Below are 15,000 nucleotides of genomic sequence, written 5' to 3'. Positions count from 1 at the left end.
GGAACTTTCCCCGATTCGATTGTCCTCAATCATTCAACAGCATCCCTCCGATCATCCCCCGAACTCTCCCCTGTGCCCACGATAACACCAATTTGTCCTCCTGCAGATCACATCCCTTTATGCTTTGCTTTGCTTTGGGTAAAGTCTTTGTGTTACAATCGTTCCAAACATGAAATCAGGATTCAATCAGGGTACATGAAATCAGAATCAGGATTAACATATGCATTAAAAAAAAAGAGACAAACTTTGCCGATTTTCCATGAGCAAACCGTCAATCGCACTGCTGAAACTAAAAATGCAGCATCAATAGTAGTTACCCATGAGTCGTCAGACAAAATTTGAAAGCCCTATCAGTCGAACTCTAATCGTGATGGCGAAAAAAGTGAAGCAACTTCTTTCCGAGGTTTGCGCATTTCAAAAACGGTATCCTGACACCGCCAAAAAGATTATCGTGTGCCACTTTGTGAGTGTGGAATATGGCCGTTCCAGTATCTACAAGATCTTGGCACTACATATTACCCAATAATAAAAGCATCCAAATAGTTAAAATGTATCTGGAGGACATGGGCATACATGTCTGAAAACGGAAATCCCGGGCACTGATCTCAGAGCAGCAAGTAACGTCACAGCGACAGCGGTTGACCAAGATCGTTGACCAAGACCAAGGAAAGGATTTCAACTTGAATCAGCCTTCCAATACATGAAATTGAGTTTCAAACTCAAGCCTTTCAAATCAAAAAAGAGCATCATTTCCGAAAAAAAAATGCAGATGAGGAAAAAGTTTACACAACAATATCGTTATTGTCAAGGTACTAAAGGTACTAAAAAGGGGCGGTCCAAATTCAGTTTTGTTGTGATTAAAAGATAAATTAAATAAAACAACGTGGTATGATATGACATAATGTGATTGATAACGATGGAGATAGGCGACTCCAATATATTGCCAAAATATGAAAAGATTTATTATCCAACCTAATATATAGATTAATAACCATCACCGTTGATATTCCTGTGACAGGCGTTACCCTCTTCGTCGTCTTAATTTGTTCAACAAAAGTTGCAAGTGCAATAGTGCAACAGTGCAGACAGGCTTCTCCGAGCGCATGTAAAAATGTTTCCAATAATGTTTCCACGACGTCGACGAAACGTGCAAAGTAGGCGCTCGCTGAGATCGAGTAGGTTGATGAGAAAAATGCAATCCGGTTCATCTGCTGCCCACCATCCAGCAAGATTCGTGTGAAACTCCAGCATCCGCGGTATATCGATAAGTGCAGTTCCGAGCCAGTGTGGAGTCGCGTGTCCTCAATCCACCGGTACCAGATTGCAAAACCGCAAGTGTCGTTCAACGTGCTTAGCGGGGAAGCAGTGAAAATATCCAAAAGAAGGAGTGCTGCCTGCAATAATCTCCATCCCTAAAGAAACGACGCCAGCAAGAAGCAGAAGCACCGAGCGAATCGGTGTCTCGATAAAATACGAGAATCTCTCGGAGGTGCGTCCTGCTCCGGGGCCAATTTGTTCGCGTTCGCAGTGTGGTTTCGGGTTTCGGAAAACATTTTTGTGTTTTGTTTCGCGTTTCGTTTCCGTTTAGTGCGTCGGGTGAAGTGATTTGTTTTTAATTCTGTTTTCAATTCCCGCGGTGAAAAGTTTGTTTGTTTCCGCGCCACGGCACAACAAAAAGCCGGAACGTGGAACGAATCCGAGATGGCGCCATATCCTGGATAGGTGTTATCTGTTGAGCAATCAATAAGCAACTCATCAAACGCGCGACACCCCCGTTGGAACGGGTGGGCATGTTGCAAACGGATTACGTCTACTTAGCCCTTAGGCTGCCTCGAGTGCTTCACTGGGAATAGAAGACGGTGTACAGCGAACGTAAGGTGGGTACAGAGTAAAACAAAAGTATAAAATGTGTTATCATTTATCAAATGCACGAGAAACTTGCACGAGATACACTCTGGAGGTGTTTGTACATATCTTTGAAGATGATCAGCAATTTTAAGCAAAAATTATTTTTTAAAAGCACCCAAAAAATGTTATCTAAATTTTTGAGCATTTTTCAATGTGTCTTTTCAATTAAAAACACATAATAACTTTGCTCAATGTACCGGTAAATGTATCTACCCCAAACGGTAAATGGCAAACCTGCACGCAAACCAAACACGTGACAAGTGGCTTTATCCGGTGGCCAATAAACTGGAAACACTGGATCCAATACATCGCACAACCACCGAACTCACCTTGAACTAAATGCGAGTTCATCAATATTTAGGAACACACGGGAGGGATGTGGATTGGGCATAAAAAATGAATAGGAAAAAACGGGAAGCATAACTGTAGCATTGAGTGAAGCATAAAAAGCGACGTGAGCGGGCGAGCATCTCGGGCTAGCACTACAGCAAAAGGGCTACAACCTTCATCGAAGGCTACCATCTGATTCTGACGATGGAACAGAGCGAACAGAGCGTGTACGGAGGGGAGTCTGCACGCAGGGGTATAGAACGAAATGGACTCAACATAAATGGCTCTGGAAGTGTGGCCGTGCCCGAGAGTGGCACCGGCAGCTAACCGGTTAAAGCCGGTAGCGCATGCCTCCAGTGCCGACGACAGAGAAAGAGAGCTTGCGCGTAGAGGGTGGATATTTATTTCATTTGGCTTCATATTTTTCCATTTTCCTCCCTTCACACACTTGCATTTGCTCTTCACTATCTAGCTAGTTGCTGCTTCTGCTGATGTAGCGGCTGTGGCTGTAGCAGCTACTGCACCGCTCAATGTAGCTATCATCATCAAGAGGCCACCTGAAGAGGTGCACCCCGCTCCACCGGCCTCCCTCGCTCTCTTCCATTTTCTCTCTGTTTCTCTTTGTGGCTCTCCGTATGCGGTGCACTCTGCCATCGATGCCTCGCCCCCTTTACAGCCGGCACCAGACACCAGGTGAGCTGGTGATATGTGGCGGGCGCATTCATTCACACCTTCCACTGCAGTCCCACTTCTTCTTATTCTATTCTCGCGAAAGTTGAAAAAAAATATATCGGCTTGAGAGAAGAGGAGGGGGGTGGGAGGTGGGTGTCGTTTTGCTTTATCTCCAAAGCGACTCACCGGCTCGCGCGCGCGAGGTGTTGAAACGCGATGATGCTTCGCGAATAAGGCGCGTTTGAGTAACCGTTCCGTTCTTGCTCCTCCGGCAAGCACCATCGGCACCACCGCGCAGTAGAAAGCAAAATAGAGTAAAACTGAACTCATCATCAGCGTACGGGCGACTACCGTCGATTGGACAAGTTTTCCCCCCGGTGGGGGGAGAAGACCCCATTGCGCGACTACTTGCTTCCTTTCCTTTCTCTCGCTCGCCATCGAACCGATCTAACCGACAGGGGGGCACCACTGCACCAGCAGCAGCAGTAGCAACGACGAATGCAAGTGGCTTGCTACTCATATACACTGCCACTCCGTCTGTGCCACCCCTTCCCAGGGGGGGGAGGAGATGGCATAAGTGCGCCGCTGCTAAACGATTCACTTGTTGTTGTTTTTGGAGGCCATTTCTCGTGCCCCGCTAGACGACGACGACGACGCTCGCTGTCGTTTAGCTTTTCAGTTTTGCTGCACTTCGTGGTTCTTCTCGTGGCGACTGCAGTCGAGCGGTTTTGTTCCATCTCCTTTTTCCCCTTTCATTGCATGGAAACGGTGGCCAGGAGGTAACAGATGGTAGCAGATCCTTTATTTCTATATCCGGATTCTTAATTTCGTTTCCTGCACCCGGGTCTTGTGGCTAGCGATTGAAGTGTTGCCAGTGTATTGCCGGTGCTGCACCTCTGAAGTATTACGGAGTTCTGACGCCGCTTAATCGCGTTCGCTCCGGTTTCACTCTCTAATCTATTTCATTGCTCAACGATATTGATCCCGCTTAACCGAGTTTGTCGATATGCAATATGATAAGTATGCTGCTGCTCCAACATACCGAGCGATCCTTATGAATTGATTTTTCATTAATAATTAGATAACCACAGCGGGGCATTTAGCAGCATGAAATGTGGGAAAAACCTACAGCGGAAATTAGGTTGCTCCTTGTACCGAAAACCGATACAACACTTCACAGGCAAACGAGGAAGCAGACGACAACGACATCGAGCTATGTTTAGATTATTAACTGGGCTGGGACCCAGTGCGTTATTCGCGCGTGTTAACCAGACGCGACAGTTGTTCGCGCGTGGTCTCGCGGCGAGGTGGTCGACACAACGGTGACGGTGTCTTGGTACCTGTTTGATGGTTAACTAAGGCAGCGAGGCCCGTAACCCTCGCCGGGTGTATCGGGTTACCCTTTTTTACACCGACGGTTGTCACCGAAGGTTATCTTCGGATGCGATACAGTACACGGGACGTTCGTCTAGCGCAGGTCTCAGGTCGGGCGTCGTCGATGGAGGGGTGCTCCAAAAATACGGTGACGAGTCTGACCTATTTACGCCCCCGGTGGGTGGCGTCTGTCTAGGGGCGTCAAACATGGAATTGGTTATTGGTCCCTCGAAGGCGCAAAAGACATTTTCTGCTTTCTACCGAATTAATTCGTTTTGTATTCGGATCGCTGCACTTTTCAGCCATCACTTATCGTGTTTAACTTCTCTGTAATTGCGCTACAGTATTATTGATTGCATTGATTTATGAGCCTCCTCCACTGTAGCTACTCCAATTATAAACTGTCCCAACACGTTAATGTCCCAACATCTTGCATAAGCTCTCGTACGCAAGGGCGCCGAGATCGCGTTTGGTGGTTGGCCTCAGGCTGGAATTCGGATCCCCAAACAAATCCAATGTTGCTCTTCGAAGAGGAGCACCTCGCCGGGTGACGGTAGCCGCGGTGACCCGAATTCTGGCAGCATAAAAAATCATGCTGCTCCCCCCGCCGATACTCAAACGGGCATTTCGATTCGTTCGTACGTCGCTCGATGCATAGGAGGAGCTCATTTTAGAACCTTCAGCTTTATCGCATCAGCCAAATGTGGTGCTTGTGGTGGTGCGTGTTGTTGTGGATATGGAGTGGATCCACTACTAGAACATTGTCGTGGCTGCCGCGTCTCGGGTGTTGTGGTCACTCGTAAAAGTCGCTTCAAGGGGTCCCGAGAATCAATTTTCTTGAAGTCGGCACCCGGCTCTGCCTAGCACGGCCTATCCCCGGCCACCTTCATCGTGAGCATCATCGTGAGCGTTACGTTCGTTGTGCCACGCGGCCACAGGACGAGCGAAGAGGGAGAAAATAAAACGGAGAAGAAGAAAAAAAAGTTTCGAGGATTCGGTTCCTTCCTTTCGCATTATCGAAGTAAATTACACCCGATAATAACTTTATGGTCGTGGCGGAAATCGATTGCAACAGTAGCGGCACCGGATTGGTGCGGGGTGCGCGAGAGAGTCGATTTGATGGAAAAAGTTGGTGACCGTAGGCTCGGCCCAACGCGCCCCGCGTCCTAGTGCCGTTCTGTCCGGAGTTTTTCGATTCATTAGTATCGGCCTGGCTCGATTTCGTCGATATTCTGGCTGTTTTATTGGCCCCGTTTTTTTCTTTCTAGGCCTTTGGGTCTCGCTTCTTATTCACCACCTTGCCATTCCACCAGTATCCTATCATGCCTTCAAGGAATGTTGCTGCTCCAGTGGCGCTCCCGATGATGATTTATCCGATTTGTGGCACACGGCGGCGGAAAAAAGAGGGCAACAGACAAAATGGTTTGATGTTTTATTTTGTAGCGTCTCGTAGTGCCTTTTTTTTTGGGTCGCAATCATCGAACCCAACACCTTTGCACGTCAACGAACTCGACTTCATTCCTTTCGTTGACGCCGTCGTGCCGATTGGGCGGTCAAAGTGGGCTGCAATCGAATTTGGGGATTGGACGGGGTGCGATTGGAAAATTTACCGTCAATTATTGATTGTCCTTTCTCCGGCTTACGCAAGAGAGAGAGAGAGAGAGAGGCGAAACGGGTGCGAAGCGAAGAAAATTAGACCAAGAAGCAGTTGGAAAAGTGCCCTGCACTCGCTGACCTTCTGGCTGCGGTTGGTCGAAGTTTAATTAGCTAAGTTGTTGTTGATCCTGGTTGGGCTGGCTGGCTGGCTGGCCCCGGAGGTTAATGGCCGTCCGGGACCGTAGTTTGGACTCACCTTTTCTCCCAGTTGCTTTGCAGCTTGCGTTTCGTACGTCGTTGTCCACTCATTACAGGACATTACGATGGCATGAGAAGTTGCTTAACGGCGAGAAATAATGCGGGACGATTTATTATAATCAACCGAAATAAGGAGCATATCGGGTGTCTGAGTTCGTGTTGAGTCGTTGGTTTTCGGACTTTGCAGAAGGAGACTTCTTGGAATGGGAACAAACTGAACATTAGAAATGGGAATCCACTATGGAAACTAGTTTCAGTGGATGTGAGTTCCAAGAGGAGCTAATAAATATAAGGTCTCATTAAAAAGTTCTTCCTGAACAGAAAGGAAACTTCTTTAAAAAAGGAGGAGTTCCTTTTTATTCCTCCAACTGAAGAACAACTTCAGACCAACTCGCGGACTTTCTGGCATGGTTTCCAAAAATGCAATCCAAGATCATCTGTCTCTTTAAAAGCCATTTCTTCATTAATTTAATCATTCCACCGAATAATTGTCGAAAGAATGATGTGCTCTACAGAACATGCAACTAGTGCTGTTCGTCTCGTGCATACATTAACGGACAGGTTGTGTACGCACTAGTCATTTCCACAGGCATGCAATGGAAATTGCCTCTTCAACCAGCTGTCCTTCGGTACAGACAATACACGGCGTCTGAATATCAGTTTTATGAATTGCAGTGCGTGTGGTCATAACATTGACCCCAAACACACAAGCACAACCCTTTCCCGGAACACACAGGAACATGGAGTCTCAACAAGGAGTTGTTTCATAAATTCTCCATGCAACCGCCGTCGTGTGTTCCCAAAGCCTTTCTTTTTGTTGTTGTTGTTGTGTCAAACGCATTGTGCTCCGATGGTGCTTCTGCGCTACGCTCCGGAACTGGAACCTGGTACGTGCAGCCAGAAAATTCCTTAACACGCCAAAAACCAGCGCGTCGTCTCGTGTTTCGTGGCATTTGCGTGTGCAAATTGGATGCATAATGGCCACGAAGAAGTGGGAAGAATCCGTGAGAAAAGGATGTCAGGACAAAGGAAGTGCAAGCAGTTGTACGGCGTTCCGCGGCGTTTCCTTTGTGGATGAGTCATGAGGACGTCAGTCTTGAAGTCGCACCGCGAATCCGTGGGATTACCGCTCGCCTGCAATGTGTGCCGTTGATGTTGTTGTTGCTGCTGCTGCTGCTGCTGCTGCTGCTGCCACAAAGCCATCCAAACAAAGCTTGGCAAAATAAAACCAATTGCTTTTACCACATTCCACCGCACTTGCCGGCTATTGATGCCGGGTTGGTCAGTTGGGTGGGTTGGGATTTTGGGACAGACACACAGATGGATGGATGGATTGATGGAGACGAATATGGCGTTGGTTGTGTTGTGTTGCTGTTTTCTGTGGCGGCGAACAGAAACCTCCAATTGGCTCGTAAACGGAAATGTAGCTTATTGTATTCATTCGCCGCACCGATTGATGGTGGTGGCTGTGGTGCGCTGTGGTAAACACTGTACACAACCTAGAGCTTGCCACTGCCTTCACCATCATCATCATCATCATCATCATCGGCAGCATCTTCACCATCTTCATCAGCATCGGCCAAAGAATGGAAGAAAAGATGCGCCAGGTTCTAGTGATAATGGCGTGGCAGCAGTTGGTGAATATGGGGCTCGCACTTAAAGCGCCCTTGCTTCGCGCTCTTCGTGAACCACAAGGCATTCCACTCCACCGGGCACAGCACACAGCTAGGTCTTACTGGCTGGCGGACTTTGATGTTTGCTGGCCCCGAGACAATGGCCCGAGAGATCTGCCTTGTCTTGTCCTGGGGAATGCCTCTGGGGTGGGCTTTACCATCGGATGGCGTTTACGACAAAAAGACGAAGACAAGCGAGAGCGTACGCGGAAGGAGGTAGTCGATTCCAGGAAATCGGTTCACAAGAAACATGCAAAAACATGCTTCTTCGGCTTTTCTGCATTTTTTGGCCGTTGTTGTTGTCGATCAATGCCTTTCATCCGTCGGCCCTCGTGAGGGAGGCTATCGGCTGTGAAAATGAGGCTCAAAGACATTAACGTTAAGCGAGCGCAATTTTGAGGACACACCAGCAGCAGCAGCAGCTCCAAAGGTGACGAGCGCTTGATGTACCGCGAGAGGAAAAGATAGTAAATAATTCAACAGCATAATGCTTTGAGCATTTTCGATTTATGAAATGTACAACACATTGTGATTCATGTGCGTCGCAAGCCGTGTAGGTGATGTTTTGCGTAAAGTGAATGGTATGGAGAATGATGAGAGGAAGAGGGACATTTCGCGAAGAGTGCTAGTGTATCAAAAGGCTTTCTGCAACCTCAAAGGAAATTTGATAGTTTGTGAGCATTGTGGAATATTGAAATGTGCTGTCTTTGTTTGTGTTTGAACGATTCGTATAGTCAAATGGTTTTCAAGATATTTACGGACGGAAACAATGCTCTGATCGATGATACTATGCGCCTTGTAGTGTGTTTAACGCAGAACCATTGCTATCTTTTTACGGTGAAATGCAGTAACCCGTAAACCATATAATCAAGTTGATCGAACCACCTCCAATCAAAGGTTCAATTCTTTATAGCCGCGAAGTTTCAGCAAACGAAACGATGGTTCCGAGATGCACCCGGACGATCAACAAACAATCCACATTTGAGTCCAATCGAACCGCCCCCGGTAACCGATTGTATGTTCGGTGCGTCCGATGATTGCAACATTTTCAAGCGAGCATGCGGGGTCCACAAGCCAATGCCGCCGGAATGGAGTAATCCGACCGGCTTCCACCGAAAACAGCCAGCAGCATAGCTGGCGGCAGCGGGACGCGTACCATTATGCGGCGTACGACGCACACACGTGGCACTAGTGTGTTTGGAGGGCGCAAACATGAGTCACGTGCATATTTATTCAATAAACATAACGCTATCAGTGCAGCCAGCCGACACGACCATGCACCTCATCATCATGTGGCCTGGTGGCGGTGGTGGTTTGGAAATGAGCGACTTTAGGAGTCGCTTCCGTTGCACCGCGACCTACCGATAGGGAGGAACGATATTCACGATGGGTTCTTAGTGGGAAATTATCCTCTGGAACGGTGGCACACAACACAGAGCGCGTTCGGTTGGTAATTTGCGCAATTGCTCGATCAATTATTCGTCTCGCTGCACGGCGGTAGTTGAGAGTGTGCCGTTCCGAAGCTTGAATCCGAATACCGAAAGCCATTAGGATAGATTTACCGGTAAACAGACGCTATTGGCCGTGTGGATTTGTTTTGTTTCGGTTTTGTATCTAAGAAAGGGATTAATCTACAAATGGAAATCCACTGCATCCAGATCTGCTGACCGCTCAATGGGATTCGAATTGAATTAAGTGTTTGCTTATCGTTTAGTTACTTCGAAGTTTACAAATGCACCATACCAACAATCTGGTGAATCATTTCGAATGTAATGCAAATTTGTATCTTTGTTCACAATCATTTATCGACTTTCATGGATTGTTTTCAATACAAAAGACTCGTTATCCATGTACCCTATACGGTGAGCGCATACCATAGCAATAGCGAGGATAATGAATAGCAAATGTTTCGGCTAATCCAACCAATTCGCATTGACGGCGATCGATGATCGATGATGGGCTGTAATTGAGAAACAAAACCGTACGTATCGGTTTCCTAGTGCGGCTCCCTGTGGTGGTTTATTTGCATATTTACCTGAATTGAATACCCATTCAATCAATCGACAATTAGCTGCCGAAACCGTGCTCCTCTTGTAACGAATTAAACTTGCATAAATCAAATGCCAATGCCGCACCTAACGAATTTTTATCGCATTCCAGCTAATAATAGAAAGTTAGTCTAGCAAAAAGGGGCCCCAACGTGGAAACGATTCCTAATCAAATCATTTTGCAATTGACCTCCACTGTTCGTTTGCGCTATCAACTCCAAATCGTCGGTATCACCATTTGGGAGGGGTTCCCGCGCTGCATGAGCTTTCCGTGAATTTTCCGTTCCATCTGCTCGACGCGGCTGGTGTGTGTGGGTGGGGAAAGGCGTGTGAAAATGGTTCAATAGCGGCTGCAGCAGACGCGGAAACATTGTGTCTGTGTGTAGGCGGCGCCAAAGGGGCCAATTTATTTGGAGGGGGGGGGGGGGAGGGTGGAGGGAAGATGGAAAATTCCTGCGGTTCCGATCACGGACTGACTGAGGCTGTGTGCGGCTCTCCACACCGGCAGTGTGATAGCGTTCCACAATAACATATTTGCATACATCGACGTCGCGGCGTCGAGCGAAGCACGCGTCGTTCGACGAGCGGAAGCCCATCCGCTGGTGCCGGCAGTCCTCAGTCTGTGCCTGCCGGCCAGTAAAGGTCCCTGCCGTACCGATTATGCGTGCGTTTGTGTACAAAATGCACAAAATTGAATAATTACCTGTATCGCGCTATTAATGATCTTGTTGCGGTTTTAATTATCGCTCCTGTTGGTCTCCGGGCTGGTGTACCGGGCCGGAGTGCCGTTGTTGTTTTGAAGGTTGATTGTTGCGTTCCGAAGCGTGGGGCCTATGCGACCCGATGGCTTCCGGTGTGCAGTGTGCAATGTGAGGACGCTTCTAGCGTGTATCGTGGTAAGTGGTCGTGCACATTTTATGCCAGATCGTGTGTGTCCTTATGAATTGTGAACACATTTTTGCATTTTTCAATCGTTATGTTTAATCGGCGTAAACAGTGCGGGGAATAATTGTTACACAAGGTTAATTTATTAATCGCTATCCTTACGCGACAAGTGTGATTCCACAAAATTGAACTTAAGTTTGGTTTGACAAACGAAATGAAACATAATGAGCGATTGCTCCTAGAAAAGTCATCGGAACCAATAAACAAATGGGAGCACCAAGGATTTCGAATATAAATTGGCATAAACTTGTCGAAATAAATTCAAATTAAGAAGTTTTACTGATGATTCATTTTCTGGTGGCTAATAATAAGAGTTGTATCATGTTTTTGCAAAAAAATGTTGGTGTCCTTGCTGATATTTTTTCAAGGTTTGAGCAGACTGATAATGGCATTTATAATGAACAGATTGAGCGTTTATATGACCTCAACTGACTTTATATAATTGTCTGTGAATAGTAGTAAGAAAATGTACATATTACATGTACTTTGATATTAGAATTTTCTTATATTTTTTCTTCTTTGAAACCATCGAAACTGTTCCATTAACTATCATGCTTGCTCAGGCGCTTCTCCAAAAAAAAGCGAACAAATTTCTTGATCATAATCCAACCACGACCATACCTTGCCCACCATAAGACGAACTTTATCGCATTATGTTTGAAATGTTCCATCAAAGCACCCTCACGCCCGCCCACCTTCGTTATCAGCAATTACCGCGTTGCCGTGTGCTAGTTCCGACCGTGTTCCCTCACCGTGGTACCGCGGACCGTGGGTATAGCAAATCAAAAATTAATCAGCCAAATTTTATCACAACCCTACTCGCAGTGATTTTTCACCACATTCTCATAAATCATTCATTAATCAAATTCCGAAAGCCTTGGCGCTGGGGCTACTGGCTGCTACTTATGCCCCTACCCCCTTCGCTCGCGCCCCATTGCCACCCCTTTCCACCTACTGCCGGCTACAGGCGTGCCGAGGGTAAGGTAGCAATGATTGGGCGTTTAATTGGGCTGCTTATCATCGCGAGCGCCAACCTCGGAATGTTGGGTAGTGGGGGAGCTTACTCAAGAGTGGCATCTTGTGGCGGAGCGGAGGTGTTATGGTGGCGCTATGTTTGATAAGCTTCACTGCTAATCGCAGCGGATGAGCATCGGATCACAACACGCAGCTCGTATGTGACCAGTCGGTGTCGTTAATGGAGGGTTTCGTGTGCGAAGATGTGGCGCAAATACTTAGTAAACGCTCATTACTTTGCTCATATCTATACACATATCTGACCGTCGAAGCCAACTAAACACATCAAATAAATAGTTCGAAAATGGTTTGTCATTTTTCGAACCCAAAATGGAATGAAATGCAAAGGACAAAATGTCTATTCCGCCAACTGAATTCTGTAAATAAATAAATCGCTGCAGAGGAGATCGTACGGTGGCGTAAAATACTTCCCATTTTGGTTCTCCATTCTCTGGTGCTCCACTCTCGAAAAACGCCGAAAGATCAATTGTTATTCATGGCATGTTGTCATATCGAAAGGCACGTGCTGCGTGTGACTTGTGTGTTTCTGCAAGTTGCCCCTGCGCGACCGGCTGCCCGTGATGCTGCCATGAAAACGGTAAAACAAAAACCGACCAAACCGGCAACCAAAGAAACAATCAATCACTGAAACTAGTTATGGCCCAAATCGAATTTCTCTATAATTTCGTTCCCGTTCTTCTTCTCTCTTCTCTGTCGCTCTCTCTTTGTGCAATCGCAGATCGATTCCAACGATTCGTCCTTTCGCGAGTCCTGCGAAGGAGAACCACTTCTACGATGAAGCCCAAAAAGCAACAACCGGCGGAAGGAAGGAAGCAGAGCACCGCTGCGAGTGGAGATGGGACCGGAGAATCGACGCAGAAAGCAACTGAAGCAATGGCGGCAGCTGGAAGCGCAGTGGTCACGGCACCCGCTTCGACTCCAGCTGCTGCTGCCACTACCATCTCTGCACCATCGTCTAGCTCTAGCTCCAAGAAACCCGTAAAACGTCTTCAAGCAAAAGCCAAAGATCTCACGTCGGTCGGTTCGTCGGTGGAATCGCTGCCAAGCGCAACGCCAAACACTGCGGCCGGTGTCAGCGGTTCGGGTGGTGGAAAACCGTCGGAAAAACTTCAATCCACCAGTGCTGGTGCCGCGGCAAGTGTTCCGGTGCAATCGAGCAAATCAAAACCATCGTCGGTCGCGTCCAGTGCTGGCGCGAAAAGTGTGACCAGTGGACCGTCGGAACAGCAGTCCGGATCGAACGATGGACCGGCAGTCGAAAGCGTTACACCGAGCAAACCAACGCCGGCAAGTAAGAGCTCAAAGGGCGCCACTAAGGCTTCTAAAGCCGATTCGAACAGCGGCTCATCGGCTCCTTCGAGTGCGTCCGGCAAGTCGGGTGAAACGAAGAAAAAGCCATCCTCAGCTGCTGCTGCGAAAGCGACATCGAGCGGAAGTACCGCGAAAAAGGGCAACTCTCAGGCGGAAAAGCGAAAGCAATCGACAGCTGGTGCTGCTGCTGCCATTAATCCTTCATTAGAAACCGGCACTGTGGCCGGTGCAACGGAAGCAGGCGTTCCAGCCCCGGCGGCCGATCGGTTGCGCGAGAAGGAGAAAAAGATCCAAAAGGAGCTCAAGAATCTCGGCATTTCGGACAAAACTCTGCATCAAATCGATGCTGCCTACCTGAGGACGACGGACGAGTCCGTTAACCCGTCGATTAGCGAGATGGTCAAGACGAAATCACGCACGACCGTCAGCCAGGCCAAGTACAGCGAATCGCAGCTGGCCGCCGGTTCGTCGTCCACGGGCAACACGGGCAACGGAGGACGGAAATCTTCCGTTACATCGGAGGATGCCTCAGGGACATCGGCCACATCGGAAGGACAGCAGGATAAACCTGCCCAAACCGTTGGAAAAACAAAAAAGTCAGTCACACTAAAGCTCGACTCCGTGGAGGAGAAATCAACACCGGCCAAGGGTGGCAAATCGTCGAAAGAGGGCCCGACCGGAGACTCGACCGGATCGAAGGCGACCCCAAAGGGGGGTCAAAAGGGCACCGGGGAAGGTGGTGGTAAACCGGCGGCGAAAGCGCCTCCAAAGGGAGGCTCGTCATCGTCCGGCAAATCGAGCAAGAAATCGGCTGCGACAGCGTCCGGCGAAGGGAAACAACAGTCTGGGCAGCAATCGAAAAAAGGTGCCACCATCGGTACATCGGTGGCGGCTGTTCCCAAGCCCCAAGCGTCGGTCGAAGATCGAAAACCGGTGGCTGCCACTGAAGGATCGAAACAAGTAACTTTTGAAACTTCACCCTTGGCTGGGATGGCATGCGCCGGACGGAGCAGCTCCGTGGAGCCGGACGATCCGGAGGAGAAGAACGAGGCCGTCCAGATTCAGATCGATAGCATCGTGAAAGCACTGGAGCAGGAAGAAGATAGCGATACGGTGGCCATCGGTGACACGAAGAAGGACACTCCACGGGAGGAGGATGATAAGAAGGATCCTTCCGCTAAGTCGCACACCGTATCGGGCCCGTCTAGTGGTGGTGGTGTGAAGAAGCTACCGAAAGGAGGCGACAGTGACCCGAAACCGGCACCACGTAAACCGGCCCTCAAGAAGAACTCGAGTGGAGCGAACGCCACGAAGGCGCCGCCCTCGAAGGAAGCTGGCGAAAAGCGGAAAGGGACCGCTTTCGCGGTGGAAAAGAAAGAGGTCACGTTCAAGGAGCAACCAGCACCGCCACCGTCAGCAAAGCGGAAGCACGTCAAAAAGCCAAAGGCATCCGGTGGCGGCGGTGGCGGTGGCGATGATGCCTGCGGTGAAGCGAAACCTGCCAAGGCGGCGAAAGTTAAAGGGAGCTCCAGCAAACCGAAACCTAAATCGTCAACGGCTGCGGCGGAAGGGTCCAGTAAGCCGAAAATAGCGACCGATTCAACGAAGGCACCGGCCAAGGAGGCAGCTGGCAGCGTATTGTCGATTAGCACCAAGCAGCAGGAACCGGTACCGGCACCTTCGGAAGTCACCATCCAACAGAAGATCTCGTCAGAATCTCAAAACTCTCAAGATCCACCGCGGGTGGACACCGGTTTGCGGAAGGAGGACGTAAAAGTAGCCTCACGAGTGGCTATTCCCTCTCAACAGGATCGCTCCTCGACGGAAAATGATGACGATTTGCCACTGAG

At 48.6% G+C, this 15,000-nt stretch overlaps 1 protein-coding gene across 2 annotated transcripts in view; it reads left to right on the top strand.

The window, feature by feature from the left end:
- The first annotated feature begins 1,572 nt into the window (after window positions 1-1,572).
- LOC126573083 (uncharacterized) overlaps window positions 1,573-15,000 on the top strand; it is a 183,749-nt gene continuing 170,321 nt past the window's right edge. For both annotated transcript variants that reach the window (XM_050232927.1, XM_050232926.1), the window contains exons 1-2: window positions 1,573-1,877; window positions 12,558-15,000. The exon at window positions 12,558-15,000 is cut by the window's right edge and continues 1,614 nt beyond it. In XM_050232927.1, the coding sequence (XP_050088884.1) occupies window positions 12,614-15,000 (2,387 nt within the window). In that variant the 5' untranslated portion in view covers window positions 1,573-1,877; window positions 12,558-12,613. The remainder of the gene's footprint in view (window positions 1,878-12,557) is intronic.

This window comes from Anopheles aquasalis, chromosome 2, assembly GCF_943734665.1.
Source record: "Anopheles aquasalis chromosome 2, idAnoAquaMG_Q_19, whole genome shotgun sequence".
In the NCBI taxonomy this organism is placed as follows: domain Eukaryota; kingdom Metazoa; phylum Arthropoda; class Insecta; order Diptera; family Culicidae; genus Anopheles; species Anopheles aquasalis.
Note: the sequence above shows the minus strand (reverse complement) of the source record. Positions and strands in the feature narration are given on the sequence as shown.